Source organism: Misgurnus anguillicaudatus, chromosome 11 (genome assembly GCF_027580225.2).
Source record: "Misgurnus anguillicaudatus chromosome 11, ASM2758022v2, whole genome shotgun sequence".
Classification (NCBI taxonomy): Eukaryota; Metazoa; Chordata; class Actinopteri; order Cypriniformes; family Cobitidae; genus Misgurnus; species Misgurnus anguillicaudatus.
In genome coordinates this window covers 8,022,230-8,037,321 of record NC_073347.2, presented here as the reverse complement: position 1 = coordinate 8,037,321, position 15,092 = coordinate 8,022,230, and the positions used below count along the sequence as shown (strand labels likewise).

General features: G+C 37.0%; 1 protein-coding gene across 3 annotated transcripts in view; it reads left to right on the top strand.

Annotated features, from left to right (window-relative positions):
- Positions 1–15,092, top strand: part of pde10a (phosphodiesterase 10A) — a 137,379-nt gene that overhangs the window by 98,550 nt on the left and 23,737 nt on the right. For 2 of the 3 annotated variants that reach the window (XM_073872960.1, XM_073872961.1), the window contains exons 3-9: positions 5,281–5,309; positions 8,360–8,480; positions 9,149–9,198; positions 10,792–10,938; positions 11,453–11,602; positions 13,143–13,193; positions 14,069–14,127. In XM_073872960.1, coding sequence (XP_073729061.1) covers positions 5,281–5,309; positions 8,360–8,480; positions 9,149–9,198; positions 10,792–10,938; positions 11,453–11,602; positions 13,143–13,193; positions 14,069–14,127 — 607 coding nt within the window. Of the gene's footprint in view, positions 1–5,280; positions 5,310–8,356; positions 8,481–9,148; positions 9,199–10,791; positions 10,939–11,452; positions 11,603–13,142; positions 13,194–14,068; positions 14,128–15,092 lie in introns of all 3 variants that reach the window. The other variant, XM_073872959.1, reaches the window with a different exon arrangement.

The following is a 15,092-nucleotide window of genomic DNA, read 5'->3' as shown; positions in this document are numbered from 1 at the left end:
AGATGGATTTTTACGGGCCTGTAATGTAGAGGGTATGAATTGACGTCAATTTTCAACGTGACCAAGAGAGAGCTCGTCCGGTTGAGTGGCAAAACATGAAACAAAATGGCTGGTTTTCATAGCGACTGCTGCGAAAATCCCAGTAAAACTGACTATTATCAGCTTAAATTACATTTAGTTGGACTTGATAGCAGAGGTGGACAATACTACATTTTCCAAGCATCTGTGCTTTATAAGGATTTGTATTGTGAAAAATTTACTTCACTACATTCTAAAGCATAGAATCATACTGTGTATTCTTTAAAATTGCATATTAAAATTTATTTAATACCTAATTGCATTAAAATTGTGTAAGTTTACTTGAGTAAAAGTACGTTAATGTACTTATATATTTAATGAAAAATAAAAACGTATTATTTATGAAATGTAATGGAGTAAAAATTAGGTAACACTTTATTTCGATAGTCCACTTCAGACATTTTACTAATTATAAGTAACTTTGCAACTACTTATCAACTACCAATCGTTAGAGAATTAGTAGACTGTCTGCTTAATATCTACTAACACTTTATTGTGATGATATCTCAACAGACATTAAACTGTCTATAAGTATCTTTGCAGGTGCATGTCAACTTATTCCTCTAACCCAAACCTCTTCCCTAACCCTAACACTTACAGTCTACTAATACACTAATGACAGTTAGTTGACGTATAGTTGTAAATTATTAAAAGTTAGTTGACATGTAGTTGCAAAGTTATTTATAGTTAGTAGAATGTTTAAAGTGGACTATCAAAATTAAGTGTAACCAAAAATTATGATAATATGCTTTGGAATGTATGTTTTCCAAAGAAAAACACGGATAAAATACAAACACTTGAAAAATACTTTTAAGTAGAATGTAAAATCTTTGCTTGATAGTGACCCTAGCAACTTATCAACCCACCTGTGGTCTGTGGACGTTGGAATGAACAATCAATTTACTTCTCCTTTCTGTGTCTTTTGGTAGTCTGTAAAACGATAGCTCTGAATTCTTGTTAATCTGTTAGTACAGTCTATAGCACAACAGCTTTTACCCATTTCGACGCGTTTTCACTGTGTTTTCGTCGATGTCACGCTGTACTCAAATGTTGACGCTCTGTCTTTTGCCACGCGGTGGGCGTAACCGCAGTCCCTCTCGCCGACGGTGACATCATGTGCATACCCTCTATAGTATCAAGCATATTTAGGTAAGCTAATATATGAGATAAGTGGTCAGTGCTTTCTGCACAATCTTTCTTTATGTTTGTCCATGCCATCAGTCAACAAACATTATCAGCAATGATCTGCTTGTGAAAGCTATACCTGCTGATCTGTGTCCTCAAGTCTTAATGTGCATTCCCAAACATTTCTGATTTTCATCATTGACATCTGGAGAAGATTAGATTGCGTTGCATGCGTGTAAACCTGCAAAACACAATTAGATTGGGTTGTTTAGCGTCTGATTGGGCCTCATTCAAATGTGGATCTAAGTCCATTACGTATCTGACATCTGGTCATCTGAACTACATCTGACTCGTATCTGATTTGCTAAGTAATTCAGGAATTCCCATTATTGTTATGTGGGACATAAGCTTTAGTAACATTATTGCATGGGAACTGTGTGAATCACGTAGTGCTATTTACCTTCATTTAGTTGTTTATTATTGCATGTCATCATACCCGTTTCATTTACCCCTTCATTGTAGTCACACAGACTTCATGAGCTGTATGTGATTCAGAACGGTGTCAAATATTTAGCAGCTGAAGTCTTACAAAATATGGTCTAGAATCGCTTATGAGTCTAAGCTGTTTTTCTGACTCCTCACATGATGGGCAACTGCTCGGGTCACTCATCATTGACCGCTTTGAGTCATGCTCAGTCTGAGAGATCTGCATCTCTTCCTGTGTTCTGAGATTTCTCTAAAAAATATCTCATGACATGGTTTATACGACAGCTTAAAAATCAAAACGGGTCAAATTGACCCGGAACATAATATGAGGGTTAAAGCCTGTGGCTTTAGCTGCAGTACATTTCTAGATTCTTTTTGGGGACAATTTTAATTAGTTTTTCATTAAGATGCATCAAATGTGTGAAAGTAAAGTTTCTTAGCCTTTCATACTGGTGTTTTTATTATCACAAAAAATATTTTTAGAATAAACTAAGGCTGCGTCCGAAACCGCATACTGTACAGTACGTACTGAATAGGATGAAGTACCTACTTACTGACCGTTAAAACAGTAGGTACTGTATAGTATGAATCCCTGGTAGTATAAATGTGATTCGGAAGTACTACATCCGCCATGTTGATACATCATGTGACATACATCGTCATCAGGTCATGTCATACCAGCACGAAAACGTCCGAAAACTATTTGGCTTGTGTTTTGTTTCTGTGCACTTCAGGCATTTTGCATATTTGTTCTGCACTTTGTTACTTCTGACCTTATTTTATTTAAAAAATGTATCTATTATAAACGTAAATTCTGATCTAATTTAAGTCTGTAAATTTTGGATAGCTTTTCGTTGTATCAATGTTGCACTATTGCGTGCTGGCCATGCTTTCGCATGTAATTTAGCCGAACGGGCTAGGTGCTCTGCGTCTCATATTTAGGAGTTCATCAAACTAAACATTAAAAAACGGATGTTTTTCGACAAGTATAAGTTTTTAAAATGTATTTATCATACATTTTGGTTATCTTGTCAAAAGTTAAACTACAAAACAGGTAAGCCGTTTTTTAAAATTTCTGTGATGAAACGGAAACTATCTGCACCGAACCTATTTCTGCCTGACACGAATGTCTTTCTTGTGATTTAATATTATGGTTGGTGTTCACTTTTAAATGATAGCAAAGAGATTCCTGAAATAAATAATATCATCCGGTCTTTCTGTATCTAAAGTGAATACAGAGATGATCAAAGTCAGAGCAAGCAAGCAGGTATTTCTGTGCTAAATAATAACGCATAGTGTCTATAAAATCATTAATTTCAGTGTTTTTCATGTTATAAATTAACGTTTAATGAATTGTAAATAAAGATTAGTTTTTATCATTTACAGTCACAATCACAAATTATTTGTAATTTCTCATTTGTCGTTTTTTTTTTGGTCATGACTGCTTTGACGCGCTATATCTCCAAATTAAATAAAAACACTGAATTGTAGCCGGGGGTTTCCAAGGCAGAATCACCTTTGTTATTTTTTTAGGTTTAGTTATCAAAATGTATTTTTGTGTGATGTTCTGTAGATCGTGGCTTTAAAATGTTATGAGGAATAAATAAACAAATGTTGTCTATATATTTTACCTTAAAAAAATAAATATATAAATGCATCGTCAGTTTTGTCTTCGTTCATCACTTGAAAGACAGTTTGGTCACTTTAACAGAAAGTTGTTTATGTGTGCTGCTTGTGAAAGAAAATAAAAGTTACCAATTTGTACCTGGTCTGGCCCCCTCCCAACCCATGCAGACAAACATAGATATGATTCGACTATCGGTCGACTATGGAAAGATTCGACAATTCTGATTCGAATATGTAAATCCTTAGTCGAGGACACCCCTACATCACTGCTTTCGTCTTTCTTCTTCGTTGCATAACTCCGCTCCCGGGGCATCATGGGATAGTGAAGTGTCCATCATATGCACGCTGCAAAATCTAACCGGATATAGTAGGTCATCCGGGTACTTTTCGCATACTGTTTTTGAAATACTATGTATTCGGACATACTACTCGCCTTGCCTACTGCTTTTCGCCTACTACATATAGTATGGAAGTAGGCGGTTTCGGACGCACCATAAGTCTCTGCTTTCAGATGAAACCAAACTTATGCTTTTAGTGCAAAGGCTTCATAAACTGTACCTAATTTTAGTTTGGGTAGGTTTTCAAAAGAGAAGGTTAATGATAAAATGATTAAAAGTTGCCTAATTCAGAACTTTGCAGAAAGGCAGAGAACCTGGCAATGCTGCAGATGGGGCAACGCTGCCTTGTTTTTTAAGCAAGCTTGTTGCGCTTTTAAAGAAGCGTCTTATAAACGTGCAGCTTATATTGCATGAAGACAACGTGGCTGACTTTGCACACCTTGCGTTGTATAAAGAAACACCACCTGACTTTTATGAAGTGCGCAGCGTGTCCACACTGTCCAACGGTGGTGCAGGAGCATGTGACGTCACAGGCCAACAAATCAATAAAAAAGTGTTGACAACGGAATTCATTATTGATTTTATGGATTAGTTGTTTCAGCCCTATGGAGGACCCAAAGCTTTCCAAATCAGCATAAACTAGACATGTCAGTTATGGTGTTTTTCCATTGCATAGTACCCCATGGTTTAGTTTGGGTCAGTTCAGCTCACCTCACTTTGGCTCGGTTAGCTTTTCCATCAAGATTAATAGCACTTCGGAATGGGAGGGGTTATAGGCGTGTCATTATATTCGCGCTGCCTACTGCTGTGACATCATACAAGTGAGAGCGTCACATGCTATACATTCCCATACATTAATTTATTTCTCAGTCCACCACAAATTAAAATTGACCACCACAAATGTTCTGTACAAATTATGTACAAACAACCATGGCGTTGGTCGACGCGCTCCGCTGAGCCTCATTTAATTTGCATTTAAGCATATATGCAGACGCATGCATTGCGAATGTGCCGCCACAAACTACAAAAACTATTATGGTGTTCCTGATTCTCAACCTGTGGATGTTTTTCATCGCTAAAATGGAGTCTGGGAACGTATAGCAAAGCACAGATAACAACAGCTTTACTCGAGATGGCGCAAGCTGGCATGAAGGTAAAGCTAATCTTTTACATTATAGCGATGACGCTGGTAGTGACGATTCTCTCTGACCAATCAGTGATCTACAGTGTTTCCGCATCATGTTTTGGTATCAGCTCGGGTCGCTTGGAGCCCCGACCGCGGTGGTATGAAAAAGAAGTATCGGGTACTACGAACTGAACCCAGTGGAAAAGCCCCCAAAAGTAAGCTGACCCCAAACCAAATCGTGGGGTACTATGCAATGGAAATAGAATAGATATTTCTGACTTTATATTTCAACTTGATGAGTGAGTTTTGAAGCTATTTGTAAAATGGCTACACACGTGCATGCGGCAACAAACAAACAATAACTATAGCGTAACTAATGTAATACAATACATGTTATAACATTTTATAGGAATAGAAAACTGTGAAATGTTGTAGACTGTCATGGGCAGTGAGTTTGTGCTGCAGTGCATGTAATTTAGTTTTTCTTTTATGTTTTAACAGATGATTCTCCGGTTAAAGAAGTCAGTCGGGTAAGTGAAGCATCATCACTTATGTGTGTTTTTGCAGAAATCCCAACCCTAAACCAGTCCCTCCAGAAAAACGCGATTGTGCGATCGCGCAATATATTGCATAATCAGCCAAAGTCCGGATATTTATGCGGGGCTGCATTTTTTCCAAATATGACGCACTTTCGCCGCATTAATGACATATTACCGCGCACAAAATATGAGGGGCTTGCATGATTTCATAATCTCTGCATTTTCGTAGCAAAAACTCACATATATATTAGCAGAAAGTTGAAAAATGTTGCATTTACTTCCCAAAAGCGCAGCCGTGTCCTCTATTGCCATTGGAACGTTATGAAGTGACGTGATTATGTGACGTGAACATCATTGCAGCTTTTGCAAGTTTCCGCAGTTTTTGCAAGTTCCGCAGTTTTTGCAAGTTCCGCAATTTTCGCAAATTCCCGCAACTCCATCGCATAAATTGCATAAATATCCCGCATATTCCATCACATTTTTTAAGAAAACGTGCCGCAAAATCAAGGATTTTTGCCGCAACAATCACAAAAAACTCTGCATTTTTCTGGAAGGACTGCTAAACATATATTATATATATATATATAGCAAATTTGTCAAACCTTGTCCTGTTCCCGGCTTTGTTGTTACATATCCTTCTGAAGCATCCCATCAGCTAAAGTTTATTTAAAACAAGATTCCTGTTCAATGTATGCTTTCCAAAGAAAAGAAGTTCAAAATTATATTGAAATTGCTGTGAGCTCAAAGTATGTTTTCACATGTAAAGAGGATTGTTTGCACAGCAGTTTAAGAGCCTGTTGAATGAGTGGAAAATGGTCATAAAAACTAAACTATTAAGCAAAGAAAACATATATATAAAACACATAGTCTTGCAGAGTGTCCCAAGTGAGGACGGGTTGCCAATATTGCACTTCATTGAAACATTACATTTCTGCAAAAAAATCTCTCAACAACATGCACACAGCTATTAAATACGAGTTTGATGAACAATGACCTGGTAATGAGATCATCGGTGCTTTAATGGTCTAATACACAGACACACGCCTCATATCTGAGCAGTAAGGCATGATGTTATAGTGGATGGAGATGAAGAGGTTAAACAAGGCCGCTGAAAAGAGAGCATGGAGAAAAAAATGATTTTATTTGGACATTGTGGATGTCGCCCATCTTCAGTACGTCACATCTTCGTCTACATAAACAGGATGTGTAGGGAGCTGTTCCCGCGGGGGAGAACCTCACACACCCCTTATCCACCAGCCCACTTTGACCTTTCACACGGGGACAGAAATAGACATCCATGCTCGGGCCTGCACTGCAGTTCATCCTGCCTAATTTAGAGTCGCTCGCTATTTAAAACTTACAGTATAAAGAGCACAACAGATTTAAGGAGATCAAACAGATATAAGATAGTTTATTGTGACTAATAAATGGTGCTTTATGGATCTTGACATACAGTATATAGTCCATTTGTTATTAGGCACAAATACAGTTAAAGTTTAAACATTGCAATTTGACATTTTGTATTAATTATATGATATTTGACTGATGTGCAGTCACAGGTGTGCATACTGTATATCCGCCATTTTACAACAGCTCGAAATATGGCTGGTCCAATCAGAGCTTTAGTTATGAATCTCATCTTTTGGTTAAGCTCAGAATTTTTTACAAATTCTTAATTGGCTTTGTTTGAGACAGTGAGACATCAAATGGGACTGTATCGTACAGATAATATGTGACCCTGCCTGTATGACCCAGCTAAAGTCATTTTTTTTTGTGATTTGCTGCTTTCTACATAAATCTTTCTACATAATGGAAAGAACATCTCGTGAAAACATACCCTTGATACAGTGGCAAGAAAAAGTAAGAACCTTTTGGAATTTCATGGTTTTCTGAATAAATCCAATAAAATGTAATCTTATCTTCAAAGTCAATGGTATTGACAAACATAATGTGTCTAAAAATAATAACACAAGAGAGAGTTCGGGTTTTCAGGTCTGTTCGTCAAAAAACACATTTAATTTTAAATTACCCGAGACCCAATTCCACTATTATCATACCTGACCCATGTCCGAGGCACACTTGAAACTTTTAGACCCGAACCCGATCGGGTCTCGGGTCGGACCTCGGGTTTTCAGATCTAAGTGGACCTGTGAAGACCTCTAGTGTGGACTACTTTGAATGATAAAAACCGCTCACACTTTTGGAGTTTGCTCTGCACAAGAACCCCACGCTTATGTGAGCCATGCCTTGTCAAAAATGATAAGAATCGTCAAAATGACACCAAGAGCACAACCAAGACTCATCAATGAGGTAAAGAAACAACCCTGAATAACAGCCAAAGATTTGAAGGCATCATTGGAACTTGCTAACATCTGTGTTCATGAGTCTACAATACGTAAAACACTGGACAAGCAGGGTATCCACGGCAGGACACCATGAAGGAAGCCAATGCTTACTAAAAACATCATTGCTGCATGCCTGAAGTTTGCAAAAAAGCACATTGACACTCCACCGCACTATTGCCAGAGTTTAAATTGGGCAGGGGCCGTCCTGGGCTGAGCCCCGGGACATGGCTGAAGGATTCGCTTTGCTGTAGCACCAGTGTGCCTACTGGGGCTGGTGCGTGTGCACTGACACAAAGCGAATAACATGCTTTCGTTCATTCCTATGGAAGGTAGCTCTCCTTTTACACATTTTAGAGTGACCTTTTATAGGCCAGTGGCCTAAGGCACACCTGTGCAATAATCATGCTGTGTTATCAGCCTGTGAGGTGCATGGATTATCTCGGCAAAGAAGAAGTGCTCAATAACACAGATTTAGACAGATGTGTGAACAATATTTGAGAGAAAAGGCCTTTTCTGTACATAGAAAAAGTCTTAGATCTTTAAGTTCTGCTCATTAAAAATGGAGGCAAAAACAAAAGTGTTGCGTTTTAATTTTGTTCAGTGTAGATTATGAGACTTTAACCTGGATTTCACAGAAACGATCACATATAGTATACAGTGTGTGTGCATGTATTGTTTCTCTCTTGTGTCCAGCAGTATCAGGACACTAATATGCAGAGTGTCGTATATGAGCTCAACAGCTACATGGAGCAGCGATTGGACACTGGAGGAGACAACAAACTACTGCTCTATGAGTTGTGCAACATCATCAAAACAGGTCAGGATCTCTACATTTTCCAGCATACTCAGTAGGTGCACATAAGAGGAATTGAAATGATAATCATTTGTAAATATAACCTGCCACTTGCTTATTCCGTAGTTTGGATTATTTGGTTATGCCTTTATAAACTACATAAATAAATGAGAATTTCAAAATGTGTTTGGTACCCCATATGAATTTTGTTCATATTTGACCCAACCAATGTTCAGACCCTACACTGAACAAAACCAATGTATCCTGTAATCTACACAACAAATAAAAATCAACCCATCTTTTTTAAAGTGCTTCACAGACCTTTGACTGCACACATATGTATTATTAAATATTATTAAATGTAACTGTTTATTTGATCATATTCTCGTCATAGAGATGTTACTATCATTTTTAAAAGCAATACACTTTTAAACTCCTCTTATCGGTGGTAAAGTGATTGTAACGGACGGCCTCTCATGGCTTTTGGGATACTTGGGATTATTTTAAAAAGTAATGTCTGCTGAAAACATTAGACATGTGTATTAGCAATTATTAATTTTCCTCCTGCCGAAAACAGAAGCGGACACTGGGTTCATTTCTGTCCGGTTAAATGGATGCTTTGGGGCTGTTATAAATGTCTGATACTTCAGTTTATGATACTCAAGTGATCAAAGAGTTTTCTGTCTTCACAGCCACAAAAGCAGATGGATTTGCACTTTATTTTCTTGGAGAATGCAACAATGTAAGTATGTTGTGTAATAATGGAGCAGATACAACCTAAATGTATCCTGTAATCTACACAACAAATAAAAAGTTTGGGTGCACATACTCATTTGTTCTTATTAATTTTTACAACATTTTCAATCATCAAAACTTTGAATAATACAAACGGAAGTTTGGGAATTATTATATATTGACCAAAACATTTTTAAATAAAGTAGATTTTAGATTTTGTTAGATAACAACACTACAGATAAAGTGCATTCTAAAATGCCTTTTAGACCGTATTGAAAAAGTTGATTAAAAACCTCTTAAACCCTGAGGACCCTGTCCCGGGTCCAGAATTTTGTATTTTGACTTAATATTAAATATTCTTTTAATCTTTAATGGTCCTTCATGGACCCCAGTAACACATATGAGATACTGTTTGAAAGCTTAGATTCTCTACTTTCTGCAGATATGCATCACTTTGACATATCTTTCACTGTAAGTAAGTTATTTACACTTAATTTACACTATCACCCCCCCCCCCCCATATTTTTTAATATCATTTAATATTCATATATTTCATATTTTTCAAGTATGACAAACATGGGCAAGTCTTATATCAAATGAAAGCTCTCACTCTCAGGAATAAGGCTACAGCGTTATTTTGTTTTATTATCAACACATATCCAACAATCGATGAATGAATAATAAGGTAAAAAATGGTCTTTTGTAAATTTATGTGAAACTTGAGCATGAACTGCCTCAGATAGCACAGATAGCCACAAATGATACACCATCTTTTCTCTTAGGTCCTACTCTAAAAAATGAGTCCATTCACAGCATTTTCTTTGGTTGTGTGCATGGATAATCCCTTGCTATTTATTATATGTGCAAAACAAAAAATTAATATTATATAAAGTATTCGTTTTATTATTTTTATAAGACCCAAACTGTTGGCCTATAGAGGATTATCCCTGGCAGCTGCCACGCCACTCCCTAGCAACCAAAGAGAGTACCCTAGCAACCATTTGGCAAGACCTGCATCTTTGCATCAGAACAACATTGAAACGTAGGAGTTGGCTCTTCTGTTGAGTATAGGGTTGCATAACGATTAATCGTGATTAATCTATTGCAGAATAAAGGTTTTTGTTTACATCATATATGTGTGTGAACTGTGTATAGTAATTATGTAGCCTATATATTAATATGCAAACATGCATGTATAATTTTAAGAAAAAATATATATGTATATATAATATTAATTATACATAAATATTCAAATGTATATACACATGTAAACATTTCTTAAATATATACATCCATGTGTGTTTAATTTATTTATACAAAGTTATTATACACACACGTATATGGTGTAAACAATTTGTTTGGTTCTGCAGTAGATTGGTCGCGATTAATTGTTATGCAACCCTAGTTGAGTATTATAATTGACAGCAGCCGAGCCACTCCCTAGCAACCAACAAGAGTACCCTAGCAACCATTTAGCAAGACCCGTATCTCTGGATCAGAACATTGTAGGGGGTTAGGTTAAAGTTTAAGTTACAGTGACCAATTCAGGATGTTTTCCTAACTTTATGCTGTTTTGTTAACGCATGTCTCTCTTTGGCAGAGTTTATGTTTGTTCACTCCAACGGGGGCAAAAGAGGGGCTTCCTGGGCTCATTCCCTCTGGTCCCATCACATTCGGGACCACCATCGCTGCTCACGTTGCAAAGACACGCAAGACACTACTTGTAGAGGACATCATGGGGGATGAGGCTTGTATTAATTCACAATATTTTACACTTTACTGCTTCAATAGAAGTTTTGTAAAACAACCTGGGATGGCTGCGAAATTGGACATTATACAAAATCTAGCATCATTTGTTTGCAAATATTTACTTTGATATTTTATTATGTAATGTTGACACAAAACCCCGTAGTTGCACTTGCAGAGACATTGGAAGAACCCTTGGGACATATTCCCATGTGACAACTAGCCCCAGTCTCTTTCGTTCAGAGCAACTGGTCTTTAGAGATAAGGATCTACTGTAGATCTGTTTAAAGACATTCAAACATGTGTATCCAGTTGTTTCATTCTGAAATATAAGTAGAGTTCTACAGAATTCCGCTTTGCATTCATAAAATTCCACACATTCCATGTTTGTTGAAAGCATGATCAGATTAGCCAAAATATTTAATTTACAATGAATATGAGTTTAACACTTTAATTTATAAACGCAGATTCTGTTTACCTAAGCAATTCGTGCATGTCTGTTTTTTTAGGATGAGCGGTTTCCTAACGGCACAGGGCAGGACTCAGGGATTCGTGTTCATTCTGTTTTGTGTCTACCCATCCTCACCGCCATCGGAGACCTCATCGCCATCCTGGAGCTCCACAGGCATCGGGGCAGAGAGCCCTTCAACCTCAGCCACCAGGAGGTACTCGGAGAGCGCCACTGAGAGCCACTGCTGGTATTTGTTACCCATGTGGCTCTGCTCTCAATTCTTTTAGTCAAGCTGAATTTATCCTCAGGACTGTTGAAGGAATGTTCAGAGTTATTTTCAACTTAATGTCAATGATCAGCATCCACTCTTACCTGAAGTGTAAGCATGTGTGTTTTCATGTGTAGGGGAGAGCGGGGCACAACCTAACGCTTTTTGGTTTTGGCTCAATCATTTAAAATCTATTTTGAGTTTGATTCATTTTATTTTTACACAAGCAACACACACATCTCTGCTACAAATGAACATTTGAAGTTTGTTTCTAGTACTTACCATTCTTGGGCAATTACACCAAACGTGACATTACGCTAACGTAAGCGGTTTTCATATCGTAAGTGCTGAGGGGTTAGTTGTAACACAGCGTTACAATTAACCCCGCAGGGTCAAAATATTTTCAAGCTCACCAAAACAGTTGCTAAGAGCTGCAGACATATTTCAAAAATGATGCTATGTTTTAGTCAACAAGATACTGATTAATATGACATAGCATTGGATTTGGTATCTTACACACCCAACTTAGAAACTGAAAAAAACAAAAAAATTTACTTACATGCCACCAAAACACTCGTTCATCAATGAGTCTCTGGAAAAACATTATACATTTCCAATAATTTACGAGAGATCGTCTGAAAAAAAATACTGGAAAAACAAAATGCTCAACCTGGTGCAACAACGTAAACAGTTTGTGTTACCAGTAACCCCTGAATTAGTTTTTGCCCCGCGCACCCCTACTGTGTTTCCCTGGCCGACACCAATTATTATGTAAACCACTTTGGAATACCTGTCACAAAACCTTGTTGGAAATGCAAAAAAAGCAGCTTACTATAACCAGTCCTTGGCCTCAGATGGTTACAGTCAAAGGTCCGGATGCTTGAATGATAATCGAATGAGAATCACTTTTACGGTAACACAATTTACAGTAATGCATTAAATGGAAGCATCGAGCGGGCAGCACTTCATACAGTATAAATTTTTAAAATAGGCAGCTATCACATTGTTTTGAAAGTGTCATGATCCTAACAGCCTGAGAGCAACATTTCAGCACGAATTGTTTGAATAAGACAATTAAATAATGTTATTTTGCTTTCTTTGTAGGCATATTACTTTAAACACTTTTCTTTTGTTTATACAAATCCTGTTAGGACAGTGATCCATGTTTTTGTGGTAATCGAAAATAAATCAGCACACGCTTCCATAGACATTAAATAAAGAAAATAACTCAATTGCAAAGAACATACTCCTGTGAACAAAAAAAAAGATTAAATACAGAAACTTGTCTAAAAGAAATTGATCACAGATACAAACATTCTTAAAACATTGCAACACTCTTTGAAATATTTCAAAGTTTGACAGATTATTTTTCTCATCTTTGACTACTTTAACAAAATATGTTTTTTCATTTTGTGTTCTGTGTAACACAATATGTAATTGAGGAGAGACTTTTGGCAATTTTAGATAACCCTGCCCTGTTTTTCAGGTTGCAACAGCAAATTTGGCCTGGGCGTCTGTAGCTATACACCAAGTTCAGGTGAGTTCATTTGAGAAAACAATGCGGTATTAAACCTTCCAGGTCAGGGTTTTCTTGGTTAAGCTGGTTCTGCACACGTGTTTTGATTTCTGCAGTCCACTGTGTACATGGATCAGGCTGCCGGTCGGCCCTGTGTAAGCAACCATTAAACATAAACGTGTCTCAGGAGGGGCAATTAATGACAGTGGAGGCTTGTTTGTATGTGAACAGTTGCTGGCTGTGAGTGACACCACTTTGGGGTTTTGATGTCCCTGTGCGTCACAGAAGCTCCCTTTGTGGGACCTGAACCTTCTTCAGAGTTATCCCAGGCAAAGACGCTTAAGCTCATTCTCGCGTTTTTTGGAGAAAATCCACAAGATTTTATATTGTTGCAGTTGTAAGGCTAATTCACATTGATCTAATATATGGCTACAAACACTGACAACATGCAACATTTTTAGACTGTGTGTACACCAAATAGTTTTTTCCTTAGCCAAGCGTATTTTTTTTCAATTGTTGGCAATTATAGCAACCAAAGCACCTCAGCTAAAAATAACGCTGCCAAGCGCCCACAGTCTGTGTTTTAAAGTCTGTGAACAGGGAGTCACGATCGACTATACTTCCATATTATGACGTATTAACGAATGAAATGGAAAATCACACGAGGAACATAGTGGGCGTGGTTTGTGTTTTCACTTTGAATTGATTGGATATAGAAAACCAGGCATTTCATTCAGAAATGGAGCTCAAATAAAAAAAATCACCACAAAAGGGTGGAAGTACGTTACATTTTGAGATTTTGATTAAAGTTTGATTTTTTTTTATACGTATTAATTGTTTGTAATGAACCTGCAATACTGTCATACTCAAACTTTCCTCTCATGTTTTCTTCTCAGGTCTGCAGAGGTCTCGCCAAACAGACTGAACTTAATGATTTTCTTCTAGATGTATCAAAGTAAGTGACTTTGTGTCTAATGTAGGGCTGTCAAAAGATGAATTGCGATTAATCTCATACAAAATTAAAGTTTGTGTTTGCACAATATATTTGTGTGTGTGTATTGTGTTTATTATATATTATATATATATATATATATGAAAAGAGTTTGGTTCAAAAATGTGATAAACACCTTTTTTAATGAGTTACCACCAAAATCAGTATTATATCAGGTCAGTATTAAAAAGTGGATTCTTAATTTTGCGGAAAATCCAATATCCGCCGTGTTGTTCTGTCATCTTTTTTTAAATTTTTTCCCAAAATGCAATAAACGTCACTCCTCCTTTTCTGCGGAATGCAATAAAGCCGCTCAACAAATCACAGCGCACCATTCCACGCATTGTAAACAAAAATGGCAGCGTGTTGAATACACACAATACATGCAATTGTACTTTGTGATCAACAAACAAACAAAAACAAAATAATACTTTTATGGCATTGATAAACTTTTGGTGGTTTTCTGTGGCAGGGAAGAAACGTAAGCCATCAAAATCGAATAATTTACGAGAGAGGCACTCGGGCGAAGGAAAAATGCCGGCTGTTGCTTGTTCTCACACGACAGCATCAAGCTTCTGTCATGCTCCCAGGGGATTTTATGAAAAACTTTACATTATTTTACTCAAAGTCAATGAAAATTGAGCAGGACCAAAACATTTTACAGCTGATTGCTGTCAAAAAAAGTTCAGCAACGACGTCCCATGGATGACAGCAGCAATGACAGTGTTCTTAATATGACAAATGAAGTGTTTTGATTAATGCCATTAATCAATCAAATTATGGATTTGAATTTTTTATGTCTGTATAACCTAAAGATGCTATGTGAACGTTTGTAACAGACAATAGTGGTTTTCATCTTGTCACTTTCTTGGTATAGAAAACAAATTTTTATCAAAATTAAAAAGGATTGTCGAAAAGGATTTATTGCG